The sequence below is a fragment of the Danio rerio genome, chromosome 22 (assembly GCF_049306965.1).
Source record: "Danio rerio strain Tuebingen ecotype United States chromosome 22, GRCz12tu, whole genome shotgun sequence".
Lineage (NCBI taxonomy): Eukaryota > Metazoa > Chordata > Actinopteri > Cypriniformes > Danionidae > Danio > Danio rerio.
In genome coordinates this window covers 2,948,893-2,964,785 of record NC_133197.1, presented here as the reverse complement: position 1 = coordinate 2,964,785, position 15,893 = coordinate 2,948,893, and the positions used below count along the sequence as shown (strand labels likewise).

Here is a 15,893-nt window from a genome sequence, read left to right as displayed (position 1 = left end):
ACGTCATCGCGCCAAATAACAAACCAAAGAACAATTGCTAATGTTGGGTTCCGACCAAGATGGCGCTCTAACAACAAGCGGATCGATGTGCTCTGTAAGCTCAAACATTGTAATTGGCTAGTAGTGTTATTAGTTGAAAGCTATTTTACTCTGTGCAAAGAGAGAATATAATATAAATACTACAGAATTAGTCCCTGTTTGTGATAAGATGGGTAAATCGGAGAAAAGGAAGAACAAAAACGTGTCTCTGGGGACAGCTAACGCTGCTAATGTTAGCAGTAACGTGAGTGAAACGATGGGAGCCTCATGTAGTTATGAAACGGAAAAATTACACAATTATTCAAAAATTAGTGTGGACTTTGACGAATTTATGATGTGTGAGGAAGAATTCCCTGCACTTCCAGAAACTCCATGCAAATCACCTGCTACAAAACAACGGAAAACTGAAAGTTCGGAGGTTGCCATTCTCTCCCAACTCGGAGCTCTTTCTCAATTAATAAACACCCGTTCTGATGCTTTAGAAAATGTGATCGGAGAAAACACAAGAGCGATTACCTCCATGAAGGAGGTAATTAATGAAAATACAAAACAAATTACAAGTGTGAAAGAAGCTATCGAATTTGTGAGTGCTGAGGTTAACCATCTGAAAAACAAGTATGGAGTGATGGAATCCACACTGAATAAGGTAGAGGAAACGTGCGTGGGACACGACCGAAGGCTGTCACAGTTAGAAAGTTACTCGCGGCGGTGGAATCTCAGGATGCACGGCATTCCGGAAAATGAAAGAGAGGATGTTCGTGGTAGGGTTATAGACGTTTGTCAGCATCTCTTACCAGAGGACAAGGACAGACTCTCCAGCGCCGTCGACACTGTACACCGGTTAGGTCGCAAGCAACCAAACAAGAACAGAGGAATTATTCTACAATTTGCTTCCCGTTTCTTTCGCGATGCTGTTTGGCGTGCAGCAAAGGACTCTGCCTTTTTGCGCGAAAATAACATTAAAATATCAGAAGACTTATCCCTTGCAGATAAAGAAAGAAGAAACAAACTATGGCCAGCAGTGGAGAAAGCAAGAAAAGATAATAAACGAGCATACTTCATCGGAAGTAGGGCTTTCGTAGAGGGAAACGAAATATTCCCTCCTGCTTGAGACTTTACATGGGAAGGTGTGTGATGTTAATATTAAGTTGGTTAAAAAAAAATGTCTTTTTGTTAAATTGATGGCCTTTTTAGGACAATTAAAACTGATTTAATAGTTTACTTCGCTAATTTCTTATTTTTACACAGTTAAGCCAATAGTAAAGGGGTATTTTACAAAAAGGGCCTCAATTTAGAATTTGACTTTACAATTTTATTTATTTATTCTTTTTTCTTACTTTTCTATTAACACACCTGAAAAAAAAAAATATCACTGAATATAGTCTATAAAAACTTTATGGGCTAAAGTAAAATTGTTCAACTGAGTAGCTTCTATACTTTAGTAATTTAATCTGATTTACAAAAAATTTTTTTGTTCTTTGATGTAAAATTTATGCACCTTAATTAACACTACATTATTTTTATAGTTCATATAGAGTTTGCAGTTCTCATCGTTCTGAATGTAGCTTTGCAAATCCTTTTTTGAGAATAATCTAGTTTAATATTCTAGGTTATATCTTCTTTGTTATGTCTCTTTCTATAATTTCATTTAATACACGAGGGTTAAGAAATACTCTAAAAAGAAAAGCTATATTTTTGTATATGAAAAAGTTTAAAACTGATTTTTGTTTTTTGCAAGAATGTCATTCTGTAAAAGAGGACTATAATTTTTGGAGATCTCAGTGGGGTTTAGATTTATGGATGGCTCATGGTACAAACAAATCAGCTGGTGTTTGCATCCTTAAAAATCAATTTAATGGGAAAATTATTTGCTCTGAATGTGACTCAAATGGCCATTATATTTGTCTTGTAACTGAAATATCCAAATCAATGTTTATCATTGTTAATATTTATGGGTTTAATCAACAAAAAGAAAATGAAAAACTTCTTGATCTAATAGAACAACACATTTTGAAATTACTTACTAAATACCCAAATGCTTTTTTAATCCTTGGCGGAGATTTTAATGTTGCATTGGATAATAGGTTAGACAGATGGCCTCCAAAATCACCTGATAACTCAAATCTTTATTTTAAAACTTTCATTGAACGATTCTGTTTAGTTGATAATTGGAGAGACACTCATCCTAATCAAAAATGTTTCACATGGGGAAATAACTCTCTTTCCAGACAATCCCGTATAGATTTGTGGCTTATCTCAAGAGATTTAAATAAGGCTAATTCAGACATTATTCCATCACCCTTTTCTGATCACAGATGCATCTCGATAACTATTCCTTTTTCAGAAACTGCCAACTTATGTAGAATCAATTCTTACTGGAAATTGAATTGTTCATTGCTTAACTATAAAGAAGTAAATGAAAAAATTGAATTTATAATTTGCAAGTACTGGAAAAAAGCAAACGAGGAAAATGTTTTTGGAAAGAATTGGGAGTTAGCAAAATATGAAATCGGAAAGTTTTTAAGAACATTTAGCAGTAAATTAGCGAAAGAAAGAAAAGAAAATGAAAATATTATAATATGCAAAATTTCTGATTTTCTATCTAAAACTATTTTGTCTGATAGTGAAAAGGTTGAATTTACCCATTATCAAAATAAATTAGATCAAATCTATCAGGAAAAAGCAGAGGGAGCATTTATTAGATCACGGAAAAGATGGTTGGAAGAAGGTGAGCAGAATTCTTCTTATTTTTTTAGATTGGAAAAGCAACAACAGCAAAAAAATCTAATTGAAAAACTTATAATTAATCAATCAATATGTGAAGACCAGAAGACTATTGCTAATTTTTGTGCTAAGTTTTATAATGATTTGTACACCTCTAAATTTAATAAACAAAATGCTTTAGATTTTTTCGAAACATTATCTTGTGTAAAAAAATTGGAGAATGCTGATCAGGCTTTTCTTGAAGCTCCAATCACATTAACAGAAGTTGAAGAAGCAATTAAATCATTAAAACGGAATAAATCTCCTGGCACTGATGGTTTCATTTCAGAATTTTACCATATGTTTAGTAAAAATATTGCTCCCTTCTTGTTAAGTGTTTATAAGGAAAGTACAGATAACTCTTTTCTCCCACCTACTTTATGCCAAGGTTTGATTACGCTAATCCCCAAACCAAATAAAGATCGAAATTTATTAGATAATTGGCGTCCAATAACTTTGTTGAACAACGACTACAAAATAATTGCTATAGTTTTAGCTAAAAGATTAAAAGTAATTTTACCTTCTATTATTGATGAAACTCAGTCAGGCTTTATGCCAAATAGACATATATCTAATAACATAAGATTAATTTTAGATATCCTAGACTATTCTGATATGATTGATGGAGACAGTTTCATATTTTTTTTGGATTATTATAAAGCCTTTGACACTTTAGAACATGGTTTTTTATTTCAAGCGCTTAAAGAAATTGGGTTTGGTGTTACTTTTTGTAAAATGATTAAAATGTTATATAAAAACATAAATAGCTCTATTAAGTTAAGCAGTGGTACTTCCCCAAGATTTTTTTTACATCGTGGAGTAAGGCAGGGATGCCCAGTATCACCTTATTTGTTTTTAATTGCAGTACAGTTTCTTAATTTACATATCAAAAGGAGTAATTTAAAAGGAATTACTATTGGAAGTACAGAGTTAATTATAAGTCAACTAGCAGATGATACAACATTGTTTTTAAAAGATTCATCTCAGGTGGCGGCTGCATTAAATACTCTACAAACATTTTCCAATGCATCTGGTTTAAATCTTAATTTAAATAAATGTGAATTACTTCCCATTAAAAATTGTGGTGTTTCCTCAATTTGTGGAGTAGCTGTTAAAAACTCAGTATCTTACCTTGGCATAAATATAACTAACGATAAAAATAGATGTGATGCTAACTTTAATCCAATTGTTGCAAAAACTAAAAGAAAATTGAATAGTTGGCTTCAAAGAGATCTGTCTATTAAAGGAAGAATTTTGCTCACCAAAGCAGAGGGCCTGTCTCGTCTTTCTTATGCAGCTCAATCTCTGTACGTAGATAAGCCTACATGCAAACTAATTGATAAAACTTTAACAGACTTTGTCTGGAAAAATAAATGCCACTATATGAAAAAGACTGTTATAATAAATTCGTATAATAAAGGAGGTCTTAACTGTATTGATTTCTGCTCTTCAAATTATACTTTCAAAATTAATTGGCTTAACCAGTATCTACATAAAGAAGACTCAATTTGGAATATTTTCCCAAAACAGGTATTTTCTATTGTTGGAGGCATTAAGTTTTTATTGATGTGTAATTATAACATAACCAAAATTCCTGTTAAACTTTCAAATTTCCATCAACAAGTACTTCTGGCCTGGACTTTAATTTATAAACATAATTTTACTCCTCACACATTTTCTATTTGGAATAACCAAAATATTTTATATAAAAATAAATCTTTGTTTTTCAGTGATTGGTTTAACAACGGTTTGCTTTTAGTTAGTCAGTTATTTAACAACAGAGGTTTTTTAATGAATTACTTTGAATTTATTTCCGAGTATAACATACCAGTAAGTCCAAAAAATTTCGCCATTGTTATGGGAGCTATAACATCAGGAATTACTATGCTCTTCAAAAGTACCATTCATCTCACTCCTAAAAAAGTGTCCCTTTCTGATCCGACAGAAACATTTGTGGGTAAAATTTGTTTTTCAAACAAAAAAGATAGAAATTACAAAATTAGATCTCTTTTTATTGAAAAAGTTGCTACATTGTCCCCTGTAATCTCTTATTGGAATAATATCTATAGAGATTTGATATGGGAAAAAATATGGTCTTTGCAACAAAAATATTTTCTCACCAACAAGGTCAAAGAGGTGTCTTTTAAATTGATCAACAAATTTTATCCTATAAAACAATTTTTGAAAAAGTTTAATTCTAATATTGATGTAAAATGTTCATTTTGTCAATTTCATACTGAAACTGTTATTCATTTATTTTGGGAGTGTAATTATGCTGTACAATTTTGGAAACATATTGGATTATTTATTAATGATAATATACAACAAGATGTTTCTGTTACTTTTAAAGAAATTGTTTTTGGTTATTATGAATCTGCCCCTACTAAGAGAAATGCTTGTTTTGTTATAAATTTAATTTATTTTCTTTGTAAATTCCATATCCACAAATGCAAATTTACTAATACTAAACCATATTTTCCTGTGTTTTTGCAAGAATTTAGTCATTATATACAATTAATTTCATTATCTAAAAATAAGAAAGCAAACAGAACTATTTCATTTTGTAATGACTTTAATTTATGTACTGTTCTTGATTCTTAAATGTCTTACCCTCAAGTTTATATCATGTTCTTTATTTTTATTTTATTTTTCTGTCTTTCTCTCTCATATCTCTTTTCATTGACAATGTAATTCATATTCTGCATTGTAAACAAATATTGTTACAAACTTGTCAACTGTTTTTTTTTGCAAATAAAAAAAAAAAAAAAAAAAAAAAAAAAACAATTGCTAATGTTGAGGTGAAATCACTGTCTTATAATAGAGAACAACATATATAGATCAGTGTGTGAAAATACTGTTTATTAAGCACTCTAAAAGCAAAGCAGCAATAATTACTAAGCAAACGTAATCCTTCATGGCTGACAGACATCACCAAAATTATATGTTCCTTGAGTAACTACCATCAGCGAACAAACGTTTTTACTAAATAGCACAAGATAATAAAGTTTAAAATAATTAATGAAGAGTTTAATACACATTTAAAAATGACTAGCCTACTTAAAAGCTAACATAATGAAAAACGATGTTGGTATACAGTCATACATACTCTATATTTCTTATATGTTGAGTCCCAGCCCCGGACAATATGAGAGATGTAAACAAAAACAATGGTCCCAATGTATTTTCTGTTGTATATTTTTTCATTTTTATAGCTTTCGAGAATCCAAAAAGAGTCATTTATTGAAAAATAATGTTATGAAAGCTGTTTTAACATTATGTTATGATTGAACTGCCTCTTGTTAGTTATGAAATAGCTTGATAATAAGCAGGAAATGTTTATGGGCTAATGACAATATAGTTATTACATCATCGTAAATGACGTCAATACGTTGTGACTAGGGCTGTGCGATTAATCAAAATCGAATCGCAATCGTGATTTGAAACATTGCGACTAGCTAATCGCAAGATTCTGCAAAATGAAATGTATATTAATTAACTTCCCCCACCCAGAGCAAATGCGTGACGGTCATCTGTGTGGCACACAGTTGAGTGAGCACACTTTCGTTCTGCCCAATCAGAATTGCGCAACCGAACTAATTGTGATAAAGTGTGTCCTACAAAAGATTGGGGTTTATTAACATACTAACAGTTGACTATCAAATCTGATGTTGGTAAATAGAGTTTTCAGTAAGGTAGATTAAAGTGTGAAACTCTTTACTATCTAAGAACTGACTGTGTCTCCTTTGCATGAACTTTAAGATGGCACTTTAGTTGTGCAGACCTCACAAACGCTCTGCCGCATTGATCACATTTGTGTGGTCTCTCTCCAGTGTGAATCTTCAGGTGCTGTTTCAATGCTCCAGGTCTAAGAAAGCTCTTTTCACACACGAGGCACTGATACTTTTTAACACCAATGTGGATCTGCTCATGTTCTTTTACAAGTGACGGACGTGCAAACATTTTTCCACACACAGGACACGGATAAGGCTTCTCCTTTGTATGAACTCCAAAATGGACCTTCAGGTTTGAAGCCTTCAAAAATCTTTTTCCGCATTGATCACACTCGTGTGGCTTCTCTCCAGTGTGGGTCATCATGTGTTCATTCAGTTGTGATGAATATCTGAAACTCCTCCCACACTGAGTGCATGTGAATGGTTTCTCTCCAAAGTGGATCTTCTGATGTGCATTTAAATATGACTGTGTTGCAAAACTCTTTCCGCACTCAGAACACAGATGTAGTTTCTCTGTTGTGTGGATGCTATGGTTGTCCATCTTCTCCTTCACGTCTAAAAATTAAGCAAAGAAAACATTTACATTTTAAGAGAGCAAGCTCCAGCTGAGCTGAAACAGTTGCAAGTGTAAGCATTTAGACTAGGAGTGTGACTAGATCTGATGTGTCTCAAGAGATCGATATGTCTCAGAGTCTAGCTCCAAATCAGTTCTTTTTCTTTTGACAAACAAAACAGCAGCTCTGAACCAGGAAAAGGGATTGATGAAAGTAGCACCAAAACATTTCTGGATCAGAAGTAAGAACCGCTTGCATTAGGGGCTGAGGGCGGGGTTACTCTCTTACCCTCTTATCTGGATGTTGACCAGTTGCTGGAGTTATTCAACCGCTTTCATTAAAGTCTCTGTTGCCCCCGAAAACACTAGAACTGTTAAGCCTACATCTGAGCCTTGACTGAATGAGACCACTCAGGCATCTAGGCGGGCTTGCAGAAAGGCTGAACGCAATCTTTAAGGAATCTCTCTCCACTTACCAGGCTTCTATGAAGGAAGCCAAGAGGAAATATTTTTCTGGCTTAATTTCAGAGTTCACACTTAGCTGACGATCGATGATAAAGCTTGTTTGGCATGCTGTCCCGGGATAGAGCCCTAAGCTTATAAGATCCTCGAGCCCTGGGCACCCTGCAGGGCGAGAGGGGAGTTTGATCACTTGAGGTAGATTTCAATGACTCCCCCCTGGCTTATTTGAAGCTAAGTGTCAGATATGGATGCTGAGAGGAGGTATACTCAGACCTTGGCTATAAATATTTTGGATTGATTGTTTAGGGTGCTTGTTTTTAAACTAAGAGGAAACCGGAGGACCCGGGGAGAACGAGCAAACAGAAATGTTGCTTGGTTTGGAAGGGAATTAAACCAAGGGCATTCTTGCTGTGAGGCAACAGTGCTTATCACTAGTCACCGTGTCATCCGCTTGAAAGGAGGGAAAGTAGGGTTGGGTGGGTTTCTTCAAGACGAAGATATTAAGATAAGAAAACTCAGGTTATTTATAGTGAGTTAGGAATCGTCTGATAGGATAATTGGTCATGAGCTAATGCTGGAACCGCTGTGATCATAAGCACGTGATCTTCTCGAAATTTGTCTATAAATAAACTTCACTTAGTAAATATCAAAATAAGTCTGACGTTTTATTTTCCTACATAAATTCTGTGATTAACTCTGGGACAGAAGTTGTCATTGAGGAATCAGGTTGTACATGTGGAACTTTTAAAAACTTTTTTACACTTAAGACTTCTTCAATTACGTCTGGAATTGTTAGCTGCGATAATGTTTTTCCTGATTAGGATGTGTCCTCTGCTGCACTTGTTAGTTTCAAACCTACAGTAGGTTGGATAAAACTTTTCAGCTGCCCACTGGATATTTTTCAACAAAGTTTTTTTTTAAGACGGCCTTTGAGACTATTGGCTCTAGTATTTTGTCCATTATTCATAGGAGTCTTGTTTCTGTAGTGCTACCTTCACAACTGAAACAGCCTCTTCTGACAAAGCCAAATTTGGCTAAAACTGTTGTCCAATTTTAGACCTACTTCAAAACTACCCTTTAAGATCTTAGAGAAAACTGTGTTAACACAATTGTCGAGCTTTCTGGAGCTTAATGGTGTTCATGAAGTTTTTCAATCAGGTTTTAAAACACATGATAGTACTGAGTCTGCACTGCTACACTTGATGACAGACATTTTGTTAGTTAGGGGCTCTGTGATGCTTCCTGACCTTACTTTTGACACTATAGGCCAGGGGTCACTAATCTCGGTCCTGGAGGGCCGGTGTCCCTGCTGGGTTTAGCTCCAACTTGCCTCAACACACCTGCCTGGATGTTTCACGTATACCTAGTAAGACCTTGATTAGCTTGCTCAGGTGTGTTTGATTAGGGTGGGATCTAAAATCTGCTGGACACCGTCCCTCCAGGAACAAGTTTGGTGATCCCTGCTATAAGCCATGAGATCTTTCCAGTTAAAATAAAATTGGTGGGCATTCAGGGTTTTGCTCTTGAATGGTTTAAACCAGGGGTGCCCAAACTCACTCCTAGAGTGCCGGTGTCCTGCATATTTGAGTTCCAATCCCAATTTACACACCTGAACCAGCTAATCAAACTCTTTCTAGGTATACTAGAAACGTCCAAGCAGGTGTGTTGAAGGAAGTTGAAGCTAAAATATGCAGGACACCAGTCCTCCAGGACCAAGTTTGGCGACCTCTGGTTTAGATCAATGGTCTCAAACTCAATTCCTGGAGGGTCGCAGCTATGCATAGTTAAGCTCCAACCAGTCCCAACTCACACCTCCTTAATAGTCTCTAGTATTCTTGAACACCTTAGTTGCATCAGCTGTGTTTGATTAGGGTTGGAGCAAAACTGTGCAGAGCTGTGGCCCTCCAGGAATTGACTTTGAGACCTATGGTTTAGGTCTTATTTGTCAAGCTTTTTGTGTTGATGTTGGACAGACCTTTTCATCCTCCAAGTCTCTGACGTGGCGTTCCGCAAGGGTCTATCCATGGCCCCATTTGATTTTCTTTATATGACCTTAAAGAACTATTTTTCAACTCCACAATTATCCTAAATATCATGACCTGGAAGGGCTGGATTTTTAGATGATCTACTTACTGTGAATGTTTACTGTGTGTGCTCGTAGAGTAGATGATTGTCTGAATCTCTTCCCACAAGCATTGCAGGGATACGGTTTCTCTCCGGTGTGAACCCTTTCGTGTTTAATCAATTGTCTGGAGTCACGGAATCGCTTCTTGCAGCGTGAACACGGGAAAGGTTTCTCTCCAGTGTGAGTCCTCTCATGTACTTTTTTGCCACTTGAACTGCGGAATCTCTTCTCGCAGTGTGAACACTTGTAAGGTTTTTCTCCGGTGTGAGTCCTCTCATGTACTTTCAGAAGTCCTGAATATCTGAACGTTTTGTTGCAGTGTGAACACTTGTAAAGTTCCTCTCCAGTGTGAATCATCTCATGTGCTTTTCTGACATTTGTACAGCGGAATCTCTTGTCGCAGTGTGAACACTGGTAAGGTTTCTCCCCAGTGTGAGTCCTCTCATGTACTTTGAGAAGTCCTAAACGTTTGAATGTTTTGTCGCAGTGTGAACACTTGTAAGGATTCTCTCCACTGTGGATCTTCAAGTGAAAAATCAGATGGTATTTGCGCTTAAAACTCTTTCCACACTCAGTGCAGTTGAAAGTTTTTTGTTTACTAGTGACATGATGTTTCTCCTTATCTTCGCTCCCCTCCACCATCACATCTGAAAATTTGGTAAATAAGTTCATTTTAAGAGGTTAGTTCTGAACAGTTTCTTTAGAAAGACTTGACAGTGCAATCAATACTGACTAAAATACATGTCTGCAAACTGTAAATATTTAGGAGTTAAGATGCTTGAACTACTTTAACATCTGGGCACATTTGTCTAGTTGTGGGTTTGCTGGGACAGATTTTATCCTAAATAATGCAACCTGGACCTTTAGATGATCTACTTACTGTGATGGTTTCTTGTGTGTGTTTGTAGAGAAGACATATGTCTGAAACTCTTCCCACAAGCAGTGCAGTGATACGGTTTCTCTCCAGTGTGAGTCCTCAAGTGTGTCTTCAGGTTTTGTGAAAAACTGAATCTCTTGTCGCAGTGTGAACACTGGTAAGGTTTCTCTTCAGTGTGAATCCTCTTGTGTGATTTCAGATATGCTGAATTACTGAATCTCTTGCCGCAGTGCGAACACTGGTAAGGTTTCTCTCCAGTGTGGATCCTCATGTGAGTATTGAGAGCGCTTTTGCAGCTCAAACTCTTTCCACACTGAGTGCAGGTCCAACTATTTACTGCTGTTCCTTTCACTGAAATACTATGTTCAGTCTCTGATTGGGTTTTTTCTTCACTTTTGACATCTTCATTCAGTTCTTCACTCTCCTCCTTCACCGTCACATCTGAAAGTGAATATTAAGAGGTTTGATTTGAACAGTTCCTCTAGAACATAGGTCTCAAACTCAATTCCTGGAGGGTCGTAGATTTGCACAGAGTCATCAACTCACCGGGAGCAAAACTGTGCAGAGCTGCGGCCCTCCAGGAATTTAGTTTAAGACCTACGCTCAAGCCGTGACAGTGCAATCATTACTGACTAAAAGACGTGCACAAACTGTAAATGTTTAGGAGCATGTGTGAATAAAATTAAATATCCTTTATTTAATGCCTACAAAAACGTATGTGTGGTTGTCATCACGGGACAGTGTGGAGGAGAGAGGGAAAGGAAGGGGGAGAGGGAGGGAGAGAAGGGGGAGAGGGAGGGGGAGAGGTGACGTGACGAGTCGCGCTTTAAAGTGTCCTGCAGTTTGGCAGTTTCGACTGAACAGAAGGGAGACGTGGTTAATATGAACGAGAGGTCTGCATTAGAGCTGAAGATCTTTGCCCGAACCCGACGAGACCCGAAAAAATCCAAATCCCTGCATTAAAATCCATCCCTGCAAAGGTGAAACAAATGATGACGAAGTAGTAAAAAAAGCTAATTTTGACGGCGTTCAAGCCAGTCACTAGCTCAAAAGGAGCGGTTATTCCAGCCGCAGGTATTTCGCGGTCGCTCATACACTGCGTATTACGGTAGAGCCCTAAACCGCAAGCTGACAGGTAAAAAGAGGAGGCCATTCGCTAAAGTGAAACTGCTGTCATGGAAAATTAAATGCATGTTCCTGACTGGTAGAAGATGAACAAACAATCCTACACAAAACTTCAGCCGGATCAGAACTCTGCATCTCGACCTGTAGCCGCAGGAAAGGGTGTTCAGCTGCTGGACGCACCATGAGTGAGAGACTGCGCTAAAGCCAGTGGATTTAATAATGTTCCTCCACAAACACACGTAGCCTAATCTTGGTGCGTAAAGGGTTTTTAAATTATAAATAAATATTAATTAAACCATATAATCATAATGTAGACAGAGTATACAGACTAATGGTGGCATTATTCTTTTATTATTCAGCTTCACCGCCGCCTTAATGCCAGATTGTGAAGAGAAGTGGAGAAACACATCTTGCAGAGACTTTATCTTAATTTCGTTATTGCCAAAATACCCGTCACCATTTAGAGTTTATTTTAATTTGATTTGTTAAGCACGATTTCTTTTCATTGATGTGTAGGCTAATTTAAAGGCTAAGTGCATGTGCCCAGACCTATAGAGTGCTGAGATGTTACGATGTTACAGCTGTAGGACTTATTTTATTTCTTTGTTCCAACTTCCAAGTGGTCTATAGTCTACGCTTGCTATGAATAAATGATGTTAAAACATATAAATGACTCATTCTTGAAAAAAAATGCATTAGAGCTGTGTGCATGAGCACATTTTAATATCGGGCTGTAAACGGGTTCGGGCTTTATAAAGCTGTCAATCAAAATGTACCTGTCGGACTCGGGACCTATCGGGTATAACTGCTGTTCCGCGGGAGCCGGCCAGATTTCTTACGGTGTGGGAGTAAATTTCTGAATAAATCGCGGGAGAGATGTGTGTGTGTGTGTGTGTGTAAAAGAGAGAGAGAGAGAGAAAGAGAGAGAGAGAGAGCGCAAAGCGATGCACAGCATCTCTCTCTCTCTCTGACCGCCAGCCGAAGGTCGCATAGAAGGTATTCAGTTTCTGAATGGTTTAGGCTTAAGCCAACAGTTTGGTGACGCTGTCTGAGCCTTACGTCATAATTTTTTTTTATTACGCCGGTAAAACCGGATACCGGGGTAAAATATGGAGGCGGTTTGACGGTAACAAAATTTGGATACCGCCCAAGCCTATCTCCCATCAAGGTATTGACCAGGCTCAGCCCTGCTTAACTTCAGTGAGTAGCCGGTCTTGGGCTGCAGGGTGATATGGCTGTGGGTGTTTAGATGATCTACTTACTCTGACAGTTTAGTGTGTGTTTTTGTAGAGAAGACAAATATGAGAATGTCATTCCACAAGCAGTGCAGTGATACGGTTTCTCTTCAGTGTGAATTCTCTCATGTGCTTTCATGTTTTTTGAAACACTGAATCGCTTGCCGCAGTGTGAACACTCAAAAGGTTTCTCTCCGGTGTGGATCCTCAAGTGTGATTTTAGCTGTCCCGAATGATTGAATCTCTTGCTGCAGTGTGAACACTGGTGAGGTTTCTCTCCAGTGTGGAGCCTTATGTGTGATTTGAGGTTTCTTAAGCTATTAAATCTCCAGTCGCAGTGTGGACACTTGAAAGGTTTCTCTCCAGTGTGGATCCTCATGTGATCATTGAGACCGCTTTTGCGGGTGAAACTCTTTCCACACTGAGTGCAGGTCAAACTATTTACCGCTGTTGCTTTCACTGAAATACTTTGTTCAGTCTCTGATTGGGTTTTTTCTTCACTTTTGACCTGATGTTTCTCCTCATCTTCATTCAGTTCTTCACTCTCCTCCTTCACATCTGAAATTAAGCAAATAAGTTCATTTTAGGAGGCGAGTTATTAAGTCTGTAAACAGCAGGTGGCGCTCCAGCAGAGATCAACAGTGCAAAAAAATAGTGAAGTGAGGGAGGCCAGATCGATGTGCAAGTGGGTAAAAATGCTCCACATATTTGAAAAGCCTCATCTGGGCACATTTGTCTGCTTGTGAGTTTTGTCTTTCACTGACACTGAAGGTACAACAGAAGCAGAACCCTGCTAAAAGCTCACTGTGAAACTCCATCTCTCCAGCAGAACACAGCGCTGAACATGTGCTCATTATTATTATTGTTTGATGCAGTCAAAAGTTTTTTAGCAAAATTAAAGGCTCAATTCAGTTCATATTTCTGACATTAAATTAAAACAAAATTGCAAACATGAAAAATGAAGGATGCAGTGCATAAAAAATAATATGAAAAAAACCCTAAAATGAGTGAAAATGTAAAGATTCACAACCTTAGTGTTGTTCAGCCTCATTATTGAAGAGTAATGAATAAACACAAACCTATTAGTTCTTCAGTGTCTTCCTGTTTAATTCTGCAGGGTTCTGGATCACTCATCTTCTCACTGTCCTTCAATAAACTCTGTCTTTGCAGATTTCTCTTCTTCCTGATGGTCTGATGCTCGTCTTTACTTGTAGACTGATGGGAATATTCCAGTATTTACAGCTGAACTGAAGGAGGACGAGCAAAACAGAACAGAAAAATCTGAATAATTCACTCTTAATTTGATAAATCTTTATTATATTGTAGATCAGTGGTTCCCAAAGTGAGGGTCAAGATCAAGATGGGGTCGCTCTGTGATTTCCAAAAGTCAAATAAACTGCTTAAACTATTAGAATTAGCATATTTTATCCATAACCCACAGAAGATGAAAATAGTAGGAATAGTTACGTAAACATGTAAATAAAAAGCCACCAGTCTTCAATTTGGTCCCCTTTATATTAAGTGGCCTTAACTACTATGTACTTACACATTAACTAATACTTTGTTACATTGTACTTATTGTGTAAATACATGTATTTACTGTGTACTTATGCTTGATTAAATACATGTATGTAATTACATCTGTAATTACATTTGTAAATACACTGTTGACCATCCCTTACACCTTAACCTACCCATACCATTAAATCTATCCATAACCCAACCTCTATCCCAAGTCAAAAGCACCACAAGTGTTCTCAAATACATTATAAACACAGTAAGTACATTGTATTTATTTTTTGACGTAAGTACATAATAGTTAAGGCCACTTAATATAAAGTGGGACCTTCAATTTTTTTAGAGGAGTTCAGCAGCTCTGATAATATTGATGAACCTCAGACTATAAACACTCAAATAGCAGCAGATCAGCTCATTTTATACTGTTTGCAGCATAAATAATGTAGTTTAAGCAACTGATATTTAATTTTTAGAAATCTATATATACTTTAAATACCTAATATTCGCACATACAAAATTTTGATAGCAAACCATTCATGTGGTTTGTAAAAAAAGACAAATCTTACCAAACAAAAATAGCGAGCACCCACAAATATGTTATGTTTTTATGTAAAACTTCAAATATCTGCTAAACTATATTCTCATTACATTCATAGATCATATTTTGCCACACTCCAATCGTTAAAAACGAACACACCAACAAAAAACCCAAACACATTCACTCATATTGTCCTCTCAGAGCTGCTCTCTGCCTGCTGTATTGTTTTGGTCAGCAGACACACAGATAGAGGTGAACTCAATGCAGAAACTAGTCGCAGATTGTCGCTTTAATAAACTGTAAAGTGTGTTTTATTGTTGTGTAAACACGAGAAAAAGCGTCAACGACTCACCTCAGCTCTGAAGACTCGACGCTGAATGAACGCGTCAGTGCTGACGACATCGCCGCAAGGGGGGAGGACGGTCAAAAACGCGCAAAATAACAAAACAAAAACAATTGCTACGTGTAGAGAAAAAGCGTGAGGTGAAATTACTGTCCTATAATAGAGAACATCATATAAATATATATATATATATATATCGAAGGTTAATTGTGACATGGTTACAAAGGCAGATTTCACACAGTTAATTTAATTTGTTTACTTTAAATAGTAGCTATATTTCCTCAGCAATTGGCTCATTTCTGTTTTATTCTACATAGTATGTTTTTTTATTTATTGGATAAACACATTTGAATCTATTTACATTATTATCACCCATTTTTTCCATTATTATACCATGCATTTATTTGCATTATCAATAAAATATATTTTTCCTATAAAAAAATATTTTCTATTAAAAACATTTTAAAATAAAAAAGTAGTCCACATCATAAACAAAATGTAAAAATTATTATTTTGTAAGTTTAATTGGTGCATGTGGCTTAATTGTAACACCCTGTAACAACTAACCCCGTGGTGTGGTGTTT

At 36.5% G+C, this 15,893-nt stretch overlaps 2 protein-coding genes across 2 annotated transcripts; one reads left to right on the top strand and one right to left on the bottom strand.

The window, feature by feature from the left end:
• The first annotated feature begins 45 nt into the window (after positions 1 to 45).
• On the top strand, positions 46 to 4,147 carry LOC141380119 (uncharacterized). Its single transcript, XM_073936950.1, has one exon. The coding sequence runs from the start codon at positions 209 to 211 to the stop codon at positions 1,148 to 1,150; it is 942 nt and encodes a 313-aa protein (XP_073793051.1). The 5' UTR covers positions 46 to 208; the 3' UTR covers positions 1,151 to 4,147.
• Positions 4,148 to 5,640: 1,493 nt separating this feature from the next.
• znf983 (zinc finger protein 983) lies at positions 5,641 to 14,159 on the bottom strand. The gene is given in 6 exon segments (NM_001128243.2): positions 5,641 to 7,088; positions 9,682 to 10,086; positions 10,171 to 10,320; positions 10,554 to 10,991; positions 12,938 to 13,468; positions 13,990 to 14,159. Coding segments are annotated over 6 exon segments (2,148 nt in total). The 5' UTR covers positions 14,045 to 14,159; the 3' UTR covers positions 5,641 to 6,519.
• Between the last annotated feature and the right edge of the window lie 1,734 nt (positions 14,160 to 15,893).

What these genes read in the sequence shown, in the direction of transcription:
- LOC141380119 (XM_073936950.1), top strand. Translation starts at nt 209, where the DNA reads ATGGGTAAATCGGAGAAAAGGAAGAACAAAAACGTGTCTCTGGGGACA.